Source organism: Lithobates pipiens, unplaced genomic scaffold (genome assembly GCF_037356315.1).
Source record: "Lithobates pipiens isolate NorthernLeopardFrog02 unplaced genomic scaffold, aLitPip1_a1.2 Scaffold_8, whole genome shotgun sequence".
Taxonomy (NCBI): Eukaryota; Metazoa; Chordata; class Amphibia; order Anura; family Ranidae; genus Lithobates; species Lithobates pipiens.
Window position 1 is genome coordinate 165,653,778 of NW_027507903.1, and position 17,716 is coordinate 165,671,493.

General features: G+C 37.2%; 1 protein-coding gene across 7 annotated transcripts in view; it reads left to right on the forward strand.

Annotated features, from left to right (window-relative positions):
- The window catches only part of PCLO (piccolo presynaptic cytomatrix protein), a 490,197-nt gene that overhangs the window by 350,807 nt on the left and 121,674 nt on the right, over positions 1-17,716 (forward strand). For 4 of the 7 annotated variants that reach the window (XM_077473379.1, XM_077473380.1, XM_077473384.1 and 1 more), the window contains exons 8-10: positions 535-552; positions 6,322-6,452; positions 10,098-10,179. In XM_077473379.1, coding sequence (XP_077329505.1) covers positions 535-552; positions 6,322-6,452; positions 10,098-10,179 — 231 coding nt within the window. The remainder of the gene's footprint in view (positions 1-534; positions 553-6,321; positions 6,453-10,097; positions 10,180-17,716) is intronic. The other 3 variants (XM_077473381.1, XM_077473383.1, XM_077473385.1) reach the window with 1 other exon arrangement.

Sequence of the window (17,716 nt, forward strand, 5' to 3'; positions counted from 1 at the left end):
GTGCAAAATTAACTGCACAGAGGAAGGTAAGTATAACATGCTTGTTATTTTTTTTTAAAAACAAGACCTTACAATCACTTTAAATCTTTATATTGCCTGCTTCATATAGCCTAAAAGTTGATAGTATTGTGTTTTGATTCATGAATATTGTGTCAGTACAAGCTGTGTTATGTTATGGTTTATTACACCTTTATTAATACCCCTATCGCCTACAAGGAGATTTGTTTATACTCTGCAAACAGCAAACTTGTCCTGCTTCAAATATCAAGTTGGGTCAAGTGTTTTCTTTTTTTTTTTAGTTTTTTTTCATTATTTGTCTTAAAATGACTGGCAATTTAAAAAAAGCACTGAATCAGGTCACTGGGTTAGCATAAAATAGCTTTTTATATTTCCAACAATATCTGATTCATTCTAAGATCTGAATGTCTTTTTAAATATCAAATCTTTTGAAAATGTGGATGGGATACATGATATGAACAATGTGTCTGTTGGTAAATGAATGTTTTTTTCTGTTTGTTTTGGATAAATCTCCAGAAAATTCCTTTATTGATGGTAGGAGTCTTCTGTTGCCAGTCTCGTAGAGTCTGTGAATGTCTTTGTATTGCATGTCAGTTTTGTTCTTCAATAAGAACTTACTTGAATATCTAAACCATATAAATAACACTGCAAATAATTAATTATCAATTATTCATTTATATTATGTTCAACATATATAGTTCATAATATAATTGTATTACAAAAACATGTTAACACAATTTTGAAATCAAATTAACTCAAGTTCAGTATACATATATTGCAACTATTCCAAAATTGCATCACAGTAATGCTATTAACACAGTTTATTAATATGTAATCAGAAAACTTTTACTAGCCTTATAATTCATAGTGTTCACTGCACAAAAATAAATTCTTAAAAGTCTACTGCACAAAAATTCAGTTTCTTATAAAGGACAAAACTTAAGTGTATGACAATGCTAAATAATTGAATGATGCAACAAAACTCTCATGTGTACACCATTAGTTCACCTCATTTGTTGACACTGGTTTTGCACTTGAAAGTGATACCCACCACAAAGTGTAACAAATGTTCTGTGAAAAAAACATTCAGTAATAGTCCATTCATAGTGAGGCATTTTAATATTGGAGACACATTTAGTGAGAAAAATACATGAAATATTGTGGTACTGATGTTTCAATTTTGTATATAATCTGTGGCATTCAAATGTCTAAAAATATATATATATATATTTTTTGCTCTATTGTCTTTTGTCTATTTTACTTTAGTATGCTTGTATTGCTTTAGTTTAAAGTTTAATCACTGATGTTGTTTTGAGACAATAACAAAGGAAATCTCAATATGGCAAGTACTTCAAAATACATAAACCGCAATATTAAGCATATTCTGCTATTTTACTGCATGGCAAAATTATCAATATCATTTTTAAAAGGGTGCTATTTTTAATGTACATACAAATAAACCAAATTATTCTTCAAAAGCAATAGACTTTTAATGTACAACTGAAGCCCTGTCTTACATGTAAATAATAGTAATGCTTTAAACTTTTTGTACATATTTAAAGATGTTTTATTTTCAAATTATATTACAACATTTTGAGAATACAGTATCACAATTGCAACATAAATTCAGTTTCGTGTTAGATATGATAATAAAATCATGTCACATATCATTAATTGAATGCATAATGATACTCAGTGGTTGCAGAAATTATCCATGCCTCATTTATACTGGTCTTGTTGGGAAAAAAAATAACTGCAGTAAATGATCCCTTAAGTGTGAATATTCCCAAAATGTGCACTTCCAGATACACTTTATTTTATTTTAACTGATGAACTGGAATTATGTTGGTATAATAGATGCTGTAAAACATTAATTTAGAATGTTTAATTTAGCATACTGTTTTTGACATGAAGTGCTATAGTAGAAGAAAGTTTGTGAACCCTTTGGAATCTTTCAGATTTCTGCATGAATGGCTTCCAAAATGGGACATTCTGTTTATTCATAATAGCAGGGAAAACTTAGAAAATGTACTGACACTCATACTTAAAGTGGTTGTAAACCCTTACAAACCACTTTGACCTGCAGGTAAGCCTAGATTAAGGCTTACCTGTAGGTCCAAGAAATATCTCCTAAACCTATACGGTTTAGGAGATATTTGCCCGAAGACAGGCACCGGTGCATGCGCCGTAGACAGCGGCGCACAGGCGCACTGAGTGAGGCATTTCCAACAACGGAGCTGCCGCGCGTGTCGGCTCCCGTGCGCATGTGCGGGAGTGACGTCATCGCGGCTCCGCCAAACGACAGTGGCGGAGCTGCGAGACCCCACCGAAAAGATGGATGCACCGGACTACAGGGGGCAGCGGTGACATCGCTGGCTCCTGTGTTAGGTAAGTGACACATAATGGGCTATTATGCGATGCATAGTAGTCCATTATGCTTTGCCCTTGCAGGGAATGAAAGAGGAAGTAAACCCTCAGGGTTTACTTCCTCTTTAACAGATCAATTAGTAACATGGCTTTAAACACATATAAAGATAAGGATAATATAAAGATAATGCCAGTGTAATAATTAAACAAAAGAGTTCCAGAATGTGGATGATACATGGCAAAAAGCCCAGACTCCAGATATTGTTGAGGATTTGGAAGATGTCCAGTTTTTGCCCAAAAAGACAAAAGGGAATTTAGACTGCAGTAGGTTTTTCAAATTGTTTAGTTAGTCAAAGTCAGCGATTAGTCCTAAATAAAATAGGTCAATCTTGAGTTAAATTCACCATATAACAAGTTATCAGCAACGTGAATAGAGGATAGATGTTATGGGAGCATCATGAAATTAGTTATCTAATGTGGTTGCTGCATTCAGCACTAGCTGTAGGTGGGTCTGGGAGGCTTTTCTACTTATTGGTACCTGACCATAGCTGATAAAAGTAGAAGTATGGGTTGAGGGTGTGATAACAAGGTTTCTAAAGGGTAGCTTCACTCTCAGTGGAGATCATTTAGCTGGCACTGTCCTTGCAACTGGAAATACAATTAATTAGATTTGTTTCTCATTTGAAAAGATGACTATGTTCCCCCTGCAAGTCCAGCTTCTGGGTTCATTCTGATGTGCTGAAGAAGAAGCAGCTCCTGACAACCACTAGAAGAAACTTTAAGCAAGACATTAAATAGACTCCTTGTATGATGATCTCATAGGACTTATTTGCCAGACACAGAGATTTTAGATGTGAGCATTGCCATTTGGTTGCTTGGACTAGCAGCCGAGTATCACTTGCATATCAAAGACATACCGTGTCCCTATATTCTATAATTTAGCAGCATCATGTAATCTGCAAACATCATTAGAGATAGGAATGAACTTTGGGGTATAATACACTTTAGTGAGACAGATGTACAGGAAAAGAAGCACAGTGACTTGCCAGCCATTAAGGTCCTTATCACTGGAGAACATCATCAATGTCACAGTCTTCTTTAACAAAAAAAACAAATAGGTTTTATATGTGAATCTTTCTATCTAGTAAGTAGTTAATCTTCCATTATGGACAGTTACCTCAGTCAAGCACCTTCAGTACCTGTGAATCAGACTTGTTCTACTGAACACCCACTATTGGTATTGTTCATCATAGGGATTTCAGCACCAAAAAATTGAAAATATCCTACATGCTACAACCACTAGCCATATTGTAAGTCTTAGGCTGACCAAAAACACTTAAATCCCTCACCTCCTTGAACTCTAAAACATGAAGTGACCTTTTAAATTAAAAAAATTTCTTAATACTTAAAGAGGAGGTCTAGCCCCCCCCCCCCCCCATGAAAAGTTAAAAGTCAGGAGCTACAAATACTGCAGCTGCTGACTTGCTGACTTTTATTGTATGGACAATTACCTGTCCAGGGAGCCCACGATGCCGACAGCCCAGCTGATCTTTGAATCCGCTGTAGCTGCTGCCATTCCTGGTAATTCCTTCCCAGCCAGTACCCTACTGTGCATGGGCAAAGCGTGCTGTGCTTTATAATTGGTCCAGCCGCAGAGAAAAGAGGAGGGGGCCGAACTTCTGGGAGACTGGTGCCTGTTCCCCCCTCCCCACTGAAAGGTGCCAAATATGGCACCGGAGGGAGGAGGAGATGGATAAGCAGAAGTTCAACTTTTGAGTGCTTTAAGATTAAAATGTTACACCTAATTTGACTCAAACACTTACCCTTTAAGCTCACCCTAAATTTAAGATTTAATCTAACCATTAAAATATGCGTTAACCCCCTACCCTAAATCTAAGAATAACATAAGCCTTTAAATCTTAACGTCAACCCTTAATGCTAAATAAAATGTATGTAAAGAGTAGGAAAGAGTTAACATCTCCGTTGAGGGTGTGTTTCAGAGAGTTTTCTCCTCAGTTTTTGTCCTAGTGACAATGGTTTTACGAGAGAGGAAATTAGGAAAATCTGCAGCAATTAAGAGCTGACTGAGTGTTCTAGTTACTTTCTGTCTCTGTTGCTATTAGAAAGTTGACCTTATGTCCTGTCTGGTGAAAATGTTATCTCCAAATCAGAAAGAGAGAAGCAATCTCGGAGCCCTGCATAGCAGTCAAAAACCCAGTAGGAGTTTCACTTTTCTATGCACTATCCAAAACTATAAAATGGTTAGGGCTGAACATACACTTCTACCTCTAAAATCCTGGATATATTTTAATACATACCCTGTCATCACAGTCAGAGAAGTCAGAGATAGTTTTATTTTCTTGCTACTGAAAGGCAATAGGATTTTTTTAATAGACCAGAGTTTGGTTTTATGCATAGAAGGACTTCAGGCCTAGTTTTTGTCTGGAATTCCTAAGGGTTTACAAACTTAAAAAAAATAATAATAAGTAGTAACAACCCTACAATAATATTATATTAGTACACTGCATTCTGGTAGACATAAGAAATAAATAATGTTCTCATAGTCTCAGTTCACTTCTAACACCAAATTGGTTTTATGCAATATTTCTATATTATTTTACACCATTACTCCATAATTTAACTTGCATGTACATGCAAGGATTAACTTCATAACCAGGTCTGTAGTTCTACTATCCTCTATAGTTCCTAAGGCACTAAACACATGCGTATTGTTTGAGCTTTGCATCAAATTCAGATACCATTTACAAAGTATTTGATAAGTCATGGACAGCTTTTATGAAGCTCTTAAAACATTGTTCAAACACAGATCCATTAGTCATTAATACCTGGATGCCCAGACAAAATTTAACAGCATCAGTATATTTCAATAAACTTGACAATAAAGTAGCTTTTGGTGTAATATATGGTTTGCTAAGCTTGATAAATCTGCCAAAATAAAACGCTAATGTGTTTAGGACCTTGATATTTTAATCAAAACCTATATGCAGCTTTCAAATCCTCTAGGTTCTATACTATAATTAAATATATTTGAGTAAACTGTTCACTTTTGAGGAAATACTTTTCTACATATATCTGACCTCTGATAAAAAAAAATAACATAGTAGAATAATAACTGCTACTTTTAAAGCTGGTTTATCCTTAAATGGCAGCAATCATACAGTCAATAGTTTAGAAAAGATAAATTATTTTTCAATTAACTTTTTTCTGTACAGGAATAGATTGTTAAATCCTATTAGTAATGTTTTTGCATAATTTTTAGGTTTACCAGGAATTTAAATGTCAATATCTTTTAGAATAAGTGTTTTCTATTAGGGTACTGAGGATTCTGTTTGATGACTCTTGTGACAAGTAATTTATATTCAATATCTACTGCTTATGAGAGTCATTCAATGGATTAAACAGTAATACTAATGTATGGTTTCCCTTAATTCAGCCCATCCTGTGTAAAATTTAGGAAAAAAATATATGCAGCTCTGTAGCTTTTCTGTAGCTTTCAGTCCTTGTTTTTAGAAGATAATAAAGGCTAATATGACATACATTTTTACATGGGATCTTGAAATCTAACACATAGATGCTACATAATAAGGGCTCATTATTTGTAAAATGTTCTATATAGAACACTGTATATATGAGCCCACGTGCACTGCACCCAGTAAAAATGATCAGGAAATATTTCAGCCTCATTACACTGATGGCATGGCAATTGTTTTTGTAGATTTTTTATTATCTATGTTATTCTTGCTTTGCGCACTGCAACAGTTAATATAATTTTGCTCGCCTATATGTGAACCTTTGATCTTGTTATGAGATGCATGGTGATTCTTTTGCATGCGTATCACATAGCAGGTTTTTTTAACACCTCTGTCCACAATAATGCAATAAATAGAAATATTGACATATCATTAATTTCCAAAGCCTATCATCTGCGCCGTGAGGAAACAGATTGGTTTGACAAGCCAAGGGAATCACGCCTAGATAATGGACATGGAATTGACCGAAAACTGCCAGACAAATTATCACACAGCAGGCCACCTCATCAGGATCAAGTAAGATGGTAGAGGCGCTGGATTAGACATGCATGACATAGCAGCCTTCTTTGTTTTTTCTGTAACATTTACAATATTTTTCTTTTTTAAAGAAAACCATTAAAGTGTTTGTAAACCCTAAATGCAGTATTAAACACAAAAGCAAACATTTATTATTTTTGCAGCTTACCAAGTCTTAGATGTCATAGCTGCCTTCATTTTATTTTTTTCTTCTATTTTCACCTAGTGAACTGGCCATTAAGTCTATTGTTTTTCAAAAGAACAAGCTCTCTAGCAAGATATATCATTTACAGGGGTGAGACTAACTAGTTAACACTGACAGGGGTATTCATAATGATCCACTTTTATTTATTTATGTAAAACCTTTATCCCAAAGGGGGAAACACATCTGTTGGCTGTAACTGCTTATAAAGTGTTAGCTAAAATCTGGCTTCAATTTATTAGTTTATCTAAATCTGCTAGTAATGCCAATCCCCAAAGTAAAAATGCTGCTGTCTGCTGTGCCTCATGTGTTAATTCACCGTCAGAATGTAGGCATTTTAACAACAGAGGGAAAAAAGAAAACTGATGCAGCCACCACATCTAATGATTGGTGAGCTGCAATATATTAAATTTTTTGGTATTTAATGTAATAACATTTTAAGGAGTAAAATCACTAAAACCATTTCGAAAAAGTATTTTCAAGCAAACCACTTTAACCACTTTAGCCCTGGAAGGTTTTAAGACCTTCATGACCAGCACCTTTTTGTGATACGGCACTGCGTTACTTTAACTGACAACTGCACAGTTGTTCGACACTGTACCCAAATAAAAATGATGTCCTTTTTTTCCACAAATAGAGCTTTCTTTTGGTGGTATTTGATCACCTCTGCGTTTTTTTTTTTTTTTGTTTTTTTTTTGCGCTATAAACAAAAGAATAGTGCCAATTTAGAAAAAAAAAAAACAATATTTGTAACTTTCTGTTATAATACATATCCAATATAACAATTTTAAAAATTGTATTTCTTAATAAGTTTAAGCCAATATTTATTCTGCTACATACACTGAGCTAAATTATAAATGCAACACTTATGTGTTTGCCCCTATTTATCATGAGCTGAACGCAAAGATCTATGACTTTTTCTGTTTACATAAAAGGCCTATTTCTCTCAAATATTGTTCATAAATCCATCTAAATCTGTGTTAGTGAGCACTTCTCTTTGCCAAGATAATCCATCCACCTCACAGGTGTGGCATATCAAGATTCTAATTAGACAGCATGATTATTGCACAAGTGTGCTTTAGGCTAGCCAGTCTAAAATGTGCAGTTTTATCACACAGCACAATGCCACAGAAGTTTTGAGGGAGCGTGAGCTGTTGCCCAGAGCTGTTGCCCTTGAATTGAATGTTCCATTCTCTACCATAAGCCATCTCCAAAGGAGTTTGAGAGAATTTGGCAGTTCATCCAACCGTCCTCTCAACTGCAGGTGACGAAAAACCACACCAGGCCAGGACCTCCTTCACCTCCAAGATCATCTGAGACCAGCCACCCGGACAGTTGCTGAAACAATCAGTTGGCATAACCAAAGAATTTCTGCACAAAGGTTCAGAAACCATCTCAGGGAAGCTCATCTGCATGCTTGTCATCCTCATCGGGGGCTCGGCCTGACTGCAGTTTGTCGTAACTGACTTGAGTGGGAAAATGCTCATATTTGATGGCGTTGATGGTTTTCGGACCCCTCCAATACAGTAAAACTGCACATTTTAGAGTGGCCTTTTATTGCGGCCAGCCTAAGGGCCCCTGTGCAATAATCATGCTGTCTAATCAGCATCTGGATATGCCACACCTGTGAGGTGGATGGATTATCTCGGCAAAGGAGAAGTGATCACTAACACAGATTTAGACAGAGTTGTGAACAATATTTGAGAGAAATAGGCTTTTTGTGTACATAGAAAAATGTGTAGATCTTTGAGTTCAGCTCATGATAAATAGGGGGAAAAACACAAAAGTGTCTCATATATAATTTTGCTCAGTGTATTTTTGGTAAAAAAAATCCCAATAAGTGTATATTGATTGCTTTGCAAAAAAGTTATAGCATCTACAAACTATGGGATATTTTTATAGCATTTTTATGTATTTATTTATTTTACTAGTAATGGTGGGGATCACCTATTTTTAGAAGGACTGCAACATTGCGCCGGACAAATCTGACACCTGACTGACACTTTTGACACTTTTTTTGGGACCAGCGACATTATTACAGTGATCAGTGCTAAAAATATGCACTGTTACTATAGTAATGACACTGGCAGGGAGGGGGTTAACACCAAGGGGGATCAAAGGGTTAAGTGTGTCCCTAAGGGGTGCTTACTAATTGTGCGGGGATTGCTCTGACTGGAAGAACACAGAGATCCAGTTTCCTGCTCAGTAGGAACACTAGACCTCTCTGTTCTCCCCTGTCAGAATGGCGATCTGCCTTGTTTACAGAGAGGTTTTCTGCCTCTCTTGGGAATTATCGTGGGTGACCGATGGACATTGTGTCCACCAGACTTGCTAGTTGGCTCCCCCTCTGTCCAATCGGCATGCAGTACCCCCAGAAGCTGCTGCACAAAGCCACATACAGGTACGCAGCCGGTCTGCCTTGCTGCAGTAAATGTGCGGAAGGCAGTCCGGCAGAGGTTAATAAAAAAGGTTAAGTGGTAACTAGACTGCCAATCAGCTCCATATCGATAGGTTCAGAGGGATGTGGGCAGAGACTGCTTATAATGATCAGCAGCTTGCATTGACATCACATATCAAGAGAGCACTTTCACTCCTTGGGAACAGCTCTAGACAGAGATGGATGCATTATTGATGTCCCATGGTCAATCCCATGTCAAACATGTATTATGGACATGTAAGCCTGTGATATCACAGACAGACTATGGCAGATTCAATGTGCTTTTGCACAGCATCCTGCTGTTCCCATCTCAAGGGGTGCTGCCCAAGTCTGTCAATGTTATTCTGGTTCTGAACCTGCAAGTAGTGTTAAACGGAAAGGAAATGGAAGCCGGACAGCATGCAAGAGATTGGCAAGATCACCAGGTATTTAGACTTTGGTATACAGACATGATATAAGAGGATAAACAGTTAACATGGACATTGGAGTGAAGTTTTTTCATGTTTTTAATACAATTTAAGAAAAAATTGGTGTAGTTGCATTGAGTATGTGCAACATGAATCTCTGCTTCTATGCTATTGACCCACTGATTCAAATTCTCGGAGCCATCTTTGGGCTTTCATAATCCTCACAATATAGGAGGTACATGGAAGGCATATTGATTAGTACCTGAAATGTCTCAAAGGATGGATTAGCTAGAGTGTAAAGGGTATACTTGGAATTAGTTATCAGTCTTTATATTAGTAAAATTTGGAGGAAAATAGTAATAGAGGCAATGCAGAGAGAGAGAGTTGTTCTTATTAAAATGTAATTAAAGGCTAATACATTGTACTGCTAAGCAAAAAAAAAGATTTAATACATCAATGTTTGTGAGTTGAATTTATAAACCAAATGATAGATTTCATGTATGTGAATTGAATTGAATTGTATTGAATTCATGGTCCATTCACAATGTTTTCTTTTCAATGTATTTTAATATATATTTAATATATATTTTATGTGTTAGATGAATGGAAAACCTATTCATTACCCATTTCCACATTCAAGAATTAAACTTCTCAGAGATCCAAAGGACCACACCGTTTCAGGTAAATGTAACCCCATTTTAGAAATTGTATGCCTGTTCTTATGCTTTTAAGGTTGATGGGGATGTATGACACGGGCATAAAAGTGCAGCATCCATAAGGGCTATATAGATTGATTAAACTATGTTGTTAAATTAATTTGATAAAAATAATTGTTAAGCATAAAATAGAAAGTGTATCTGATAGATTCTTGACAAATGTTATTCCAGACCTGTGTCACTTGCACAAGCAGATTTCACTAATTTGAGCCTAGTATTTTCTTTCAATAATGGTTCTTTCAAAGATATTCAAAGCTTGCAAACTTGAAGACAGACAAGACAAAAGAGTACCCCCTTTTTAAATAACAACAGTAAGAGTGGACACAACACACATGTGGTAATGGAATGGAGTTGGGTAAAGAAACTAGGGTTGCTTTAGTAAAAACAAAGATAGTATATTTTGCAAGGGGAATTTGCCCAGAGCTTTGTGAAATTTCACTTTGCTAAGAATTCTCAATCACATGCAAAATTAAAAACTGCATGTTTTCTTGAAAATGATTGAATGATGGAAGCAAGGAAGCAAAAAAAAAAGCTTTATCTCATTTATTTACTAAGGTTCGGGGAAAATTACCCTGCAAAGTGAAGCTTCCCTTGTAAAATGAACAGTCTATTTGCCTTTTGTAAATCAACACTATTGAATGAGTAGCAGGTGATATACAACAGAAAGCAGAAGGAAACCAATGAAAGGCATGTGCAGAAAAGATAGTGCACCTGTAAAAGTAGTGTGAAGCATGCAATCAATCTGTATCAAAGATGCCTAATAAATACAAATTTTGTCATTCCTTTTTCAGTTCAAAAAACAATTTTCATAATAAAATTTGACATTTTTTTCTTCTTAAGACACCTTTAGTTAAAGCAAAACATTGACATTTATGTAAAAGTGTTGTTTGATTAAACCAATGTGCATAATTTTGCGAGTTCTCCATTAATGGTGTTACAGTTTTAATTTCTGCCAAAACATTCATGCCCACTATATAAAAAATATGATATACTGTACTCAGTAATTAAGACTAGCAACAGGAAGACAGAGATATTATGGAATCTATGGGTGCTAAGGCATCTGTTTTCTGTACTGGTGCGTTAACTTGATACTAAATTTTGAATGATGTTACATTTGGACCCAATTTCATGGATTCAGGTGACAATATTCACTCATCTCTGTTCATGAGATGAAACAATTAGTAATGTACATTTTTCTCCCTTTCTTACCCTCACAGGGTAGAGATTCACGGAGAGCATGAAAAAGTAATATTGCGGTCGATTATTTTTCATACACAAAAAGGGCATAACAGGTCTTTGCAAGCAAAAAACGAAACAAAATTAACCATAAAACAATTACAGCAATGTGTCCCTTAGGTTAATTAACATTAGATTGGAGGGGGGAGTAAGAAGAGGTGTACATTGTTTTAGCAGTAGGTATCCTTATGACATTTTTTCATTGCTAATATCTTGGTCTTGGCATTATTAGCCATGATCTGGCAGTGTAGGCATTAAGAAATGGTCAACAATGGGCATAATTAGTATTGATCACATAGCTGTTTTAGTATGAAAAACAAAATCTTAGATACTGATTGCATTTCCATTTTCACATGGAAATGAATGTTTACCATTTAGGAATCAGAAGGAAATTGTCAGAATCAGCTTGAAATTTACTGGTAAGATAACACATCTCTCCTCTCTTTTCAAATCTGATGAGAGGTCTGCCAGTATATGACCAGTCCCAACTTACAACTCTTTTTTTCTTTTAAGACTTTGTTATTCCAACAAGTTGACTTACTGAAATATAGAAATTTTCTAAGGTGACAAATGAAATGTTTTCAAGAAAGGTGAACAATATAATGGTGACATTTAGGCAAGGTAGTAATGAACGTGTACACATAAATTCTTTGACATTTTCACGCAGTTCTCAATAAGAAACAAACACCTGGTGATCCTGGAAATATAAATATTTAAAATGTGTTTTGATGTTCTATCCCCCACCAAGAGGCAGATACACCATGGATGAGATATCTAGCACCTGTTACATTGTGGCAACATCATAAATAATTACTTTTTCTAATTAGTATAAACTGCTGCTCATAACCATGCAATGTACTGAACAACATTGTAGGGTTTTTTGTGCATGTGAAACAAGGTAATAAAATCAAGACACAAAGCTGAGATCTATTTTCTGTCCAAGCACTGGAAGGTAAAACGGGGCTAAATTAGTACATAATTGGAGTAATACCATGACTAATATAATCTTTTCATTAGCTTATTGTACTGAAACAAACTAAAGTTTATTTATTATTGGCCGTTGGTTGCTTTTATTTTGCCACAAGAGTTTATTTAAATTTTTTTTCCATAAATTATAACTTCTGAAGTATTTCTTATAAAGCTCATTTACAACAATGGAGATGCTAGAAAACTGTATATAATAATATTATATATATATATATATATATATATATATATATATATATATATATATATATATATATCACTCAACTATAACTTTTATAACTTTATGAAAATCCACCCTATATTGAGTAGGTCCCCCTTTTGCTGCCAAAACAGCATCTTTTACCCCTGAAACTGCCCTGACACCTTGAGACATGGATGACACTAGACCTCTGAAGGTAGCAAGCCATCAGTAACACATCCTTTAAGTCCTGTAAGTTGCAAGGTGGGGCCTCCATAGATCAGACTTGTTTTTCCAGCACTTCCCATAGATGCTTGATTGAATGGAGATCTGGAAAATGTGGAGGCCAAAGTCAACACCTCTAACTCATTGTTGTGTTCCTCAAACCATTTTTGCAGTGTGGCAAGGTACCTTATTCAACCCATTTTTTTCAGTGTGGCAAGGTACATTAAGCAACTGAAAGGGACCACTGCCATCAGGGAGAGACAATTCCATGAATGGGTTACTTGGCCAGCATTAGTTGGTACATGTCATAGTAACACCCATAGGAATGGCAGGACCCAGGTTTCCCAGAATAACATAGCCAAAAGTATCATCTTGCCTCAACGAGCTTGCCTTCTTCCCATGCTACATCCTAGTGCCATCTCTTCCCTAGGTAAGTGACACATACGCACCCAGCCATCCACAAAGGAAAAGAAAATTGATTAATTGGAGCAGGCCATCTTCTTCCGTTGCTCTGTGGTCCAATTTTGGCCCATTGTAGAAATGGGTATATTTGCAGTGCTTGGCGCCCAATCTGGCAAAGTCTGAGTGGGTAGGTGGTGCAAATAATGCAGGGGGTATCTGGGCATAATATACCAAAAGCAATTAAAAATAAATGAAAGTCCAAGAGTAGTCTCTAAGCAAAAGTCCATGCACTGTAGATACTGACAGCCAGCTGTCAGCATTGAATGAGACTCTGTGAACAGTAAAGGGAAGAAGAGAGCAGCATGGATCTAAGTGCAGCATAGAATAAAACCAAGTAATGAACTCACAAGGGGTAGAGGCAGTAAGGCAGTATAGGCATATAGTGCACAGGGTCCATGTGGGTCTCTACTGCCTGTGCAGACAGACGCAGGTGATTGCTAGTCCTGGCCACTCCAGTGGCATCCGAGACTCTTAGGCTGGAGATGATCAGCTGGGCAGGTGGTGAGACATCATTTGTGCATCAGCTGTGACAGGCAGAGGGCGTAGCTGAGCTTGTATTCAGAGCATGCGTGCTCCTTCACCAGACATGGGGGCGGCCAGCTTTGGTGAGGTCTATATAGGGGAAGGAAGGGCAGTCCATCGAACAGCAAAGCCAGAGGTCCTACAAGGAACCCACCAATTTCGGTCCACAGTAAAAATGCACAGGAAAACAACTATATGCACATATTATCAGATCTAAAACAGGCAAAATATAAAAAAAATGGTTTTGGCTGGGAATACTTAGAACCAGGTGAATCACAGATATGTAAATCTCATAAGACCATAAAAAAAAATATGGCTGAATTTGTACATGCTAAGTGGTGTAATATATGGGAAATATAATGTAATGTATGCAGAATGCAGCAACCAACAGGTATGGACAGCCCGTAGGCTGTTGTGGGTACACAGGTGGTGTGACCTTTGTATAGTATATGGAAACATGCATATGTAGTACCGTACAAAGATAAGGCCTATGTGCAATAAGAGGGGGGCGGGGGAAGGGGGAGAAAAGAAACTGATTCAATATGAGAATGCCAATGGTACATGGTCAGTTCAAAGCTAGTGGCTAGTAGGCATTGGGATGAGCGTAAGGAAGATTGCATCATGTTTGATGGGCTGATGTATTCTCTGTGTTCAATGTTACTTATATGAAATTAAAGGATGGAATGTATGTTGATGTCTTCATTAAGGCCTCCAGGGCTCAAGCTATCCAAAGTATAGATCCAAAAATGTTCTCTCTCAAAGAGACGCTTAATGCACTTTGCCCGGGGGGGGGGGGGGGCTTTGGGGATAGTTTCAACTACCTGTAGTCTCTTGGGGGAACCCTGATGGAACTCAGTGAAATGTCTGGGAATCGTGAGTTCTTTACACTCTTCTATAGATCAGCTGTGCTCTCCATTTTTTTTTCTGCAGAGTATGAATAGTGTGGGCCTATGTACAATAGGCTGCAGGGGCAGAATGAGCAGTAAATACCGAGTTCTGATGAGCAGTTATAAAATTCTTCCAAGTGATATGTTTTGCCTTATGTAGTAAATTGTTTTTGTCCATGTTGTACAAACTTGCACGTCAAGCACTTCAATTTTCTGCATTTGTACATTCCTTTGATGGCTAAGAAAGTGAGAGTGGGTTTAGATTGAGCTGGGTTGGTTCATTTTGCTGGGGGCTATGTGACTTTAAATAGTCCTGGCTTTCCTGTATGGGATTTTTGGTATATTGCTTAGGGAGGACTTGAGATGAGGATCTTATAGGAGTAGTCCCCAGTGTTTACAAAAGATATACTCCATCAGGATAAGCAGTAAATGACAAGTTCTGATGAGCAGTAAGAGTGGGTTTGGATTGAGCTCGGGTGAACTTCCTTTTACTGGGGGCTATGTGACCTTTAGTATTTCTGGCTTTCCTGTACAGGAATTTTGCTTAGGGAAGACTTGAGATGAGGATCTAATAGGCGTATCCCCCAGTGTTTACGAAAGATATACTCCATCTTTTTATTCTGTGTGTGAAATTGAGTGTTAAATCTTGTTATTTTGGATGCTTCTCGATTATGGCGGTTGGAAGTCGTTACTTCATTAAGAAATTGCATATAGGCCTCCTCAACTAAAAAGGAGGATACCCTTTCTCTTTTCCCCTCTACACGCCCACACCCCCTTCACTTCACAAGCCAACCGCTGGCATTTCCTACCTGTACTTCCGCAGTTGCCATTAACCAAGGTGGATAGCAAATATTTCAAAGAGCCAATTCTGCTGCTAAAGCACTACTGTACTCATCTAGAGGACTATAAAGCACAGGGGAAACCTAGAGAAAGGATATCCTTTAGTTGAGAAGGCCTTTATGCAATTTCTTAATGAAGTACCCACTTCCAACCACCATAATCGAGAAGCATCCCAAACTACAAGGTTTATCACCCAATTTCACACAAAGCATAAAAAGATGGAGTATAGCTTTCGTAAACACTGGGGGATACGCCTATTAGATCTTCATCTCGAGTCCTCCCTAAGCAAAAATCCCATACAGGAAAGCCATAAATACTAAAGGTCACATAGCCCCCAGTAAAAGGAAATCCACCCAAGCTCAATCCAAACCCACTCTTACTGCTCATTAGAACTTGTCATTTACTGCTTATCCTGCCCCTGTGGCCTCTTGTACATAGGCCACAATATCCATACTGTGAAAAAGATTTGGAGAGCACAGATGATCTATAGAACAATGTAAAGAACTTATGATTCCCAGACATTTCATCAGGTTCCACCTGGGACTACAGGTTCAACCAAGGTTCCCCCAAGGGACTACAGGTTTGGGTAGTCAAAACTATCCCCAAAGCCACCACCACCAGCAGAGCAAATTAAGTGTCTCTGTGAGAGAGTGGCTTTTTTGATCTACACTTTTGATAGCTTGAGCACTGGCGGCCTGAATGAAGATATTGAAATACATTCCATCCTCTAATTTAATCTAATCTAATTTAATATAAATAACAGAGAATACATCGGCCCATTGGATATGATGCAGTCTTCCTTACTCTCATCCTAATCTCTACTACCCACTATGTTTGAACTGACCATGTACCATTTCCATCCTCATATGAAATCAGTTCTTTTTCTCCCCCTTCCCCCTTCTTCTTGCACATAGGCCTTATCTTTGTAATGTACTCCATATACTATACAAAGGTATAGCAGTACCCCCTAGTTGTGTACCCACAGCAGCCTATGGGCTATCCATACCTGTCAGTTGCTGCATTCTGCATATGTTACATTATATTTCCTATATATGTACAATTGTCTGCCAGTCCTGATTTATTTTAATAACTTTTCATTTTTATTCTTATGGATACTTACGATGGTTAAGGTATACTTTTCTTCCATGTGTCATACATGTTCTCCTTTACCATTTTACGTTTTTTAATTTGCATATTAATACTTTTTTTTAACAGGACCCTTATGGTCGTATGAGATTTATATACAGTGGGTAAGGAAACTATTCAGACACACTTACATTTTTCACACTTTGTTATATTGCAGGCATTTGCTAAAATCATTTAAGTTCATTTAAATGATTGGCAGAGGATCCCCAAATCCAGGTGTGAAAAACGTGTTGCATCTTTCCCAAAAAGACTCATGGCTGTATTCGATCAAAAGGGTGCTTCTACAAAATACTTAGCAAAGGGTCTGAATACTTAGGACCATGTGATATTTCAGTTTTTCTTTTTTAATAAATCTTCAAAAATTTCAACAATTCTGTGTTTTTCTGTCACTATGGGATGTTGTGTGTACATTCATGAGGAAACAAATGAACTTAAATGATTTTAGCAAATGGCTGCAATATAACAAAGAGTGAAAAATTTAAGGGGGTCGGAATACTTTGAATCTGTGATTCATCTGGTTGTTAGTATTCCCAGCCAAAAACACACACACATATATATATACATATATATTTTTTTTTTTGTGCCTGTTTTAGATCTTAAAAAATGTGCTTATAGTTGTTTTCTTGTGTATTTTTACTGTGGGCCGAAATTGGTGTGTTTTTTGTGGGTTTCTAAGGCCCCTTTCACACTGGGGCGGTGGGGGTGTCGGCGGTAAATCGTTTTAACGGTGGTATGTGGCTGCTAGCGGGGTGGTTTTAACCCCCGCTAGCGACTGAAAAAGGGTTAAAACCACCCGCAAAGTGCCGCTACTGCAGCGCTTTTCCGTCGGTATAGCCGCGCTGCCCTATTGATTTCAATGGAGCGCTGCAAAGATGTGGCTAGCAGGACTTTTTTCACCATCCGGCTAGTGCACTGCTCCAGTGTGAAAGCCCTCCGGCTTTCACACTGGAGTGAAAGGGGCCGGTTTTTGCAGGCGCAACACAGGCGCTATTTTAAGCGCTGTAGCGCCTGAAAACCGC